Genomic DNA, 7518 nt, shown 5'->3' on the forward strand with positions numbered 1-7518 from the left:
TGACATTGCCCGACAGCCCGCTACTCTCCACTGTGTAAACGGAAGTTTGAAGCTCGCACACGACACTCCAAACACTTCAGACACCATTACGGGTTGGCTGGCTTTGTTTCATAAATTTTGGCTGGATTGTGGTGAAAATGACGATTTGAAATATCGTCCTGATCGAACGCTTCCTACGAAGCGAACGGCACACATTCACGAAATGGTGCCATTTTCAAAGCTACAGAACGATAAAAGAGCGATATCGTATGGTTTGTTCCACTGTTGTTTTCCGATTTTACTTAACCCTCAGCAAAGCGACAGAAGTGATACGCTCAAACATAAATGTTATGAACCATGCGGAATTGTTGAATCGCTTTTATAGCTTGTTTAGTAATCACTTTAATCGTAACGCATTATGGAACATGGTCAAACTTCATAGGGGGAATAATTCAATTTGTGAATAATATGTTTTGGAGGTTGTTAAGAATATATTAGTGACAAATGATTGTTAGGAATGAAGTATACCAAAATATGACAATAGAAAAGTTTAAATAAAACAGCTACAAATATTGTTAACTTTTTTGCGAACATTTGTCACATGTACCTAAAGAATTTGCATCTTTCTCTTGCCTATAGCCTGTAGCTTAATCTATCGGACTCTATTTTACGTCTTTCTAATGATACTCCCGATTTAGGCGTTATTTTTGACGACACACTAACATTCCAAAGTCATCATGATAGAATAGTCACCAAAGCTCTACACTCTCTAGGTTTCGGAATACGTGTATTCAAATCATTCATCGATTTGTTTTGTCTTGAATCGTTGTACTGTTAAATTGTTTATCCTTTACTTGAATTTTTGTGTATTATCTAGTGTCCACTACAACAGAATAGAATTAACAGCATTGAGGATATACATAGAAAAGTTACGAAAATTGTGTACTATCGTCTGCCCTGGTTTATCCGTTTAGATTGTCCATCCTACCGGACGAGATATTTATTGTTTGGATTGGAAACGCTGCAGCATAAGAGAATGTCCTGTGTCTTTTTTGTATGAACTAATCAGTGGTTTTGGGGCAATCTCATAGTACAGTCGTCAACTCGTACAGTCTCGTTTGCATCTTGATTTTATATCTGTATAATAAATGCTTCACAAGCCGTAGCAAAATGGTCAGTGTAATAAGAAGAATTTTATCGTTTTATTTTGTCTTCTGTACCATTTCATCTTCTTTCTATCTCGCAGTTTTCTACTGGCGTTCTACTGACATTAACTAAAGACTAATCGCTCATTCAAGTCAGAAGGCAGCACGGGAGTACGCAAAGTCTCATTCATATTCTCGACTATCCAAGTTAAATATTCATCAGTACTTGCATAAATAGTGATTTGGTCGTAATCAAAATGCTCATGATTGTGCCATGCCATACCGCGCAAAAAGTATCGCTCCTTACCGGCGAACGTTTGAACAGTGTACAATGGTAGACCACATTTCGTAAGACAATAAAGATTATCAGTGCAGGGAGTTAAGTTTCGCCACATGCAACAGTACGTAACAAATCTAAAGGTATCGGAAAGGTTCATTCTTAGCAATGAGAAGCCTTCGAGGCAGCTGAAAACCTCATCTAATTTGTCAGTTTCATAATCTGGAACTAGTCGGAACGTTGCCAAATTGTCCTTGGTATAGCTGCGAACGTCTTCCAGGATGGGCAGGCAAATGGGTACCACGCTCAGTTCGGTTATTATCGCGGATCTTGCCAACCGGATCAGTGCCATATCGTGCATCTGTGTGTGTGCTTCGTAAAGGTGATGAACCGTGATCTGCCCAATCGCGATTTTCTGGACATCTTCAGAGAGCGTGTTGAATCCCAATTCTATCATCTTTCTGCAATAAATCAATATCAATGTTATGGTTCTACATAGTTACTTATTGAATAGCAAAGTCGTACATACTCTGTGTCGTTAGAGACCGATCGTGCCGTGCCTATGACATACCATTCACTGATTAAAATTACTGTACACTCAATGACATCGAAAGATGGAGCATTGGAACGTAATTTTCCTAACCATGGATGTATCCTATTTGACACGTTTTCTGTTATCCCACAGGTGCTGAAATTGAACATCCTTCGTTTTTTATACTGCTTCACTGGAGGAGATATCACTATCTCAGACCTCAGTGCCAAAGTGTTGACCGGCTCCAGGAAGGTATCATTTTCTTTCCTAATGCTCACAATGCTCAGAATCCATCCAAGGTAGCGATAGATGTCCTCAAACAAATATACCGGATTACCCAAATGGTCGTTCTTTTCGTACTGCCCTTTGCGGCGAAAGTGCAATCCACGTAAAAAGAAGCGCTTTTGTCCGGCAAAATCCAACCTCGCTTGCAAAGAACTACCCGTTGATATTTTGTTCCACTTTTTGTCTTCAGCATTTCTATGGATTGCGCATAGCGTAACATCTGCTGGATTCAACAGAATGCCTTCCTGTTCACACCGTTGCCGGCAGGTTGCCATATTGATCAAGGTAAAATTAGTTCTTCTCACATTCGAAAACTGTTTGCTTAAACTATCACTTGCTAGTGCAACAAATTGGTTAAGTTTGATGTTTTGCATGCTTTCAGCGAAGGGTAGACAGATAGGTCTGATGTATGGGTTAGATATGTCGGCTGGTTGCCAGAATTCTATCAAGGCTATGCCATTTTGACCTGTGTTTCTGTTGAAATCCGGAGAAAAATAGACAGTTTTGATTTCTATAACTTGATTCTCTAGGCTATAGGTGGTTACATTACATTTTGAACTCAATTTTCCTCCTCCTAGAATTATAAAACGCCTGAAAAGAATTCATATTTTACATCACCGATGAGTTCAACATTCATGATTTGTCTCATACTGTTACTTACATAAATGTTAAGTTTGTCATTATACTTGCCGAAGCCAAGGCATACCATTCACTAATTAGCACAACAAAGCCAATTACTCTACATGTAGATTTATCATAAATTGCTATCCTACCAGTCCAGGGATACGACGTCATTGTATAATTATATGCTTGGATCCCACAGGTAGTCATGTTGAACAGACGCAGTTTCTCCGAGTCCGGTCCCTGCAGCAGTTTAGACCAATCGGTCTCCATGTCTATGTGCGTGACATTCTGAACAGGAAGTTTCATATTGTACAGAATCCAATCCATATATGCACTAGCATTAAGGTAAATAGGTGGCATATTTAGATCACAATGTCTACCCATTAGATCAAATCCAATTAGAAAGTGTTGGGAGTGCGTTTCACCGGCAAATGTTCGGGTTTGCTGTAGAATAGCACCCGAAATGTGGGGAGTATATTTTTCTGCGATAAATGAGAAGTTACACGGTTGGTGGGTTTGAGCGCAGAACCGTTTGTTGGCGAGAGTAGGATTTATACCAAATCTGCCATATTTTTCTATGCATATAGAATCACTTAAAACGCTCACATCCACGCTTTTCACTGATTGCTGAGGTTCTTTGCTAGTGGACACGGTAAGGTTCAAAGAATGATTACATTGAAGATCTGGTGTAACGGCTACACAGATTGGCGTTATACTCCAATGGGACGTGTTTGCAGGTGTACTTAGCTGAATCAGAGCTATATTGTCTACAAAATTATTGTTGTAGTAATGCGGATGGATAGTGACACTTTCAATGTGCAGGACTTGTTGGGATGTTTGGACCGAGTAGTTACGGCCGACATGTATCTCCAATCTATAGAAATTAACGATTTATTAACAGAATTGTTAACAATAAAGGTGTCCCGATATGATCTACTCACACTCTTGGATCATCAGATGCAAAGCAATGTGCCGGACAAACAACGTACCATTCGGCTATGAGTGTGACGATACATCTGGCAATGAACACACCCTCGGTAGTAATCCCGATGAAGCCATGCCAAGGTAAATACTCCAGATCTGGTATGATGCCACATGTAGTGAAGTTAAACAGCCGAAGCTTTTCCTCGTAATCGATTATATGCAGATTGATGGGGTAATGTAGCATCCGTGGAAGCACATTCGTAATCCATGCGATATACTTCGCCACATCGGTATAGGCAGTGTGACTTTTACCATCGCAAACGTTGTCACTTGCACGTGATCGAGTGAAAGATACAATACCACGCACAAACCATCTGCCACCGATCTCGAACACCATCCCGCCACCACTATCGCCATTGCACGCACTCACTCCTGGTCCACCAATGCCGCAGAACATCTCTGGGGTTAGATGAGTGCCAAACAAGCTCCGGTCACTTGCAAGACACGTCACAGTATCAACGACTCTGATCGATGCTGTTCTCAGAGTGTCCGATACTTTATCCTGCTCTGCGAAGCCAAATCCAACGATCGTACCGTTTCTATTGACGATCGGTTCCTCCGAGTCACTCATTGTCCACAGGCAGACGGGTTGTACGTGCTTCGACATCGTTATATTGATCGCTAGCTTGATCAGTGCAATATCGTTAGCAATACTGCCCATCGAGTAGTGAGGGTGTAGTATCACATCCCCAACCAAATGTTCCTGCGTGTGTTCAGACACTTCTTGGAGGTGAATGCGACCTACATGTACCGTCAGCTTACTTTTATGTAAGACACCGTGCATGGACGTAACACAATGAGCCGCTTGAAATAAACATGTAATTCATTATCTGATTGTTAAAGGTAACACACAAATCACAGTACTTGATCCGCATACCCGTAAGAATGATCGATTGATCGATGATGGATCCACCGCAAGCATACTCCATCGTGTTGTTCTTTCGATGAAAGATGGCTGCATGCCAGGGCCATTGTCCATCCACTGCACTGATTCCTTTCCGTATCAGGGGAATGGTTTGTGTCGCGATTCTTCCACACGTCAAGGGTAGTTTATGACCAAGCAGGACAGGTACGAAACAAAAAGCACTCAACAATAGGCAAATGCAACGTAACTGGCGTGAATACATTATCATTGCAAAACGTGCAATTGATAGATCATTAGAATTAACGATTAGCAAGACGGAGATTTATGTATTCTGGAAAACATTTAATTGTTGAAACTCATAATATCCAACATTTAATGACGAATTCGACCCTGCGTTAATCCTGCTATTGTGCGTCAAACCAGCATCGATGATCTTCTTCAAAAACCATTAGATCATTGGCCCGACTCCAAGAGCAGAGGATCAAGCTACTCGTATTATGCAATTCATCAGCAACAGCTAACAGCTGTAACGGTTCGCTGCAACAAAGCAGTTAAGGCAGTGATAAGCAACGTGCAACATTGTTAATACACGACTTTGTAACAAGAACGTATTTCCGAACGTGCTGATAATTGTGTCTGACAATACCTCGCAGTTCACATTAACGCGTGTCTTTAACGAACAATTAATGTCTGAAAACATCACAGGTAATGTAAATTAGCACTGGTACTATTAGGTTTTGGGAATTATATTCACTAAAGTTCTGAATTCTGACACTTAAGTGTAAATCTAATTAGAAAAGCGTGCACCTTAATCGCCGGTCTCTTTGCAACTGTATATTAACACTTTTAGCGCTGGTATTCCGCGCTGGCTTTCTACGGAGAGCACAGTACAAGCTAAGAGAGCGGTTAGAGCGTTGCGGTGGCTTTCGATCAGTGGATCGATTGATCTTCTCTTCTGATCCCCAGAGACGATGCCGCGCGGCTCTATATGCTCTCTCTCTCTCTCTTTTTCGTCTCACTGCAAAACGTTCTGCTGAGGGTTGCAACCAGGGTTGCAGAGAATGAGAGTGAAAACAGTACAGGCTAACAGTACGAGTTAAGCTGAACATATTCTGTTGAACACTTCACTTTGCTACATAAATTTGCAATGAGTACCTTGCAACAGGGTTGCAATGTATTTTTGTTCATTTTGGATTCATTCCAATTGATGCTTATTCGTTTTACACGCACTCACATTTCATTCCATTTCTGCGACTTGGATCAGTCAAGCAATTCACTCTCTTCTGCGTAGCTCCACCCTTTTTTTACTGACTACTGCGACTTAATGATTTTATTTTTTAAAACCAAGTGTTACTCTCATATAGATGGATGAACATAGTTTCTCAGCAGCTTAAGCTTATCAGCACACGATTTGAGAGAGCTCGGTTTAGTAGCTCAGCCAATCGGGATCAGTCTTGTACGCCACGAATCGTGTTATCACCGCGATGTGTTTTTTTCTCTTTTGTGATTGGAGATGGATTTTTTTTCAATAGCGACTTTAAGACTTTTGGAAACATATGTCTCTAAGCTGATAATCCTCTCATGGGTACACCATTTAGTTTGGGCGGCGTTAGTGCAGCGATAGCTCACGAACCGCATGCAGCTCGTTGCTATATAGATAGCGGCTCTTTGCCGCTTTTTGTGGAATTTGGTTTCATGGTCGCAAAGCAAGCCAACTTCTGCGTTTATGGATAAGGCCGGCGTTGAACGACTACGGTTGTTCCACATAAGAAGATTTAGCCAAAACTAGTAGAATAGTGCAAGCTAAACTTTAACGACATACCGTCTAGAAAATTAAAGATTATTGGCAAAAATATTAAACAAACCCGTAGGGATTGTTCAAACTGAACTACGTTTATAATAACAGGTTTTTTGCTTACGAATACATTAAAACACATCAAAAGCAAAGCTTTCACGACACACACTAGAGAATGAGGTTCCTTCATACACAATGGTTGACTACTAAATGTGTGTTACTCAACCGAGTGGACCTTTAAAATTGATAAGATAAACCAACTGCCTAGTATGTATAAAACACCTGCAGCAGCAAGAGGTCCTTCGGTTGGGTAGTTTAACACCTTCAAAATAGATACCAATGACTAAAAGTTAAAGCATAAGACCGAACCGTAACATCGGCTGCCTCTCACAGCTCACGTACACCCTGAGTTTACGTTGATTAATGGTTCCCAACCATTAACCTCGAACAAAAAGTCACACTTTAAACAGTAGGCTAAAGGTAGTAGCCCTAGTGACCCTTTCACTGACTACGAGAAACCCTTCTGCCTGTTGGCGGGTTTAAACGGGTCAACCGATTTCATGGCTATGGGATTAACTGACATTAAATAGGGTCATGTGTAAGAGTGCGATGGGAACAAGGTTGATGGCCAAAACCTGGTGCAGACATTGAACTTTCGATTTCGTTTGCTGACACGCAAAGGTGTTTGTCATCTTTTGCTTTAAAATTGGTTAGCCTATTTATGGTTTCGTTTGTTGTCGTAATGGTTTGAAGGGAGTTGATATGGGATAAGGCTTTAAAAGTGTTGAGTTTAAGGTTTGCTTGATAAGAAAACCAAGATTTTGAATCGTCTAATTCTAATGAATAGAATCAATTATTTAACTTTTTATACAATAAAATCCATGTGCAAGATTCAAGGCAGTCCAAATGTTAATTCTGAATACAATTGAAATATTTACAATGTACAATCTGTAGTCAAATCCAACAGACGCAAACTGGATGGACAGGAGTATTCAAACTAGATCGTTTAATGGCTTAAAATATATTTTACAT

At 40.5% G+C, this 7518-nt stretch overlaps 1 protein-coding gene across 1 annotated transcript; it reads right to left on the reverse strand.

Moving 5' to 3' along the window:
* Positions 1-749: 749 nt before the first annotated feature.
* Positions 750-5509, reverse strand: LOC120959549 (uncharacterized). The gene is made up of 5 exons (XM_040383011.2): positions 4704-5509; positions 3784-4630; positions 2880-3716; positions 1931-2809; positions 750-1862 (listed from the first exon to the last, which is right to left on the reverse strand). Exons 1-5 carry the CDS (start codon positions 4957-4959, stop codon positions 1250-1252), a joined length of 3432 nt encoding a protein of 1143 aa, XP_040238945.2. The 5' UTR covers positions 4960-5509; the 3' UTR covers positions 750-1249.
* Between the last annotated feature and the right edge of the window lie 2009 nt (positions 5510-7518).

This window comes from Anopheles coluzzii, chromosome 3 (genome assembly GCF_943734685.1).
Source record: "Anopheles coluzzii chromosome 3, AcolN3, whole genome shotgun sequence".
Taxonomy (NCBI): domain Eukaryota; kingdom Metazoa; phylum Arthropoda; class Insecta; order Diptera; family Culicidae; genus Anopheles; species Anopheles coluzzii.

Excerpts from the sequence above, each read along its gene's own strand:
- LOC120959549 (XM_040383011.2), bottom strand. The coding sequence starts at position 4,959 with ATGATAATGTATTCACGCCAGTTACGTTGCATTTGCCTATTGTTGAGT. Across the intron at positions 4,631-4,703 it reads TCAATCGATCATTCTTACGG|CGGCTCATTGTGTTACGTCC; the intron begins GTATGCGGATCA and ends GTTTATTTCAAG. Across the intron at positions 3,717-3,783 it reads GCATCTGATGATCCAAGAGT|ATTGGAGATACATGTCGGCC; the intron begins GTGAGTAGATCA and ends TAATTTCTATAG.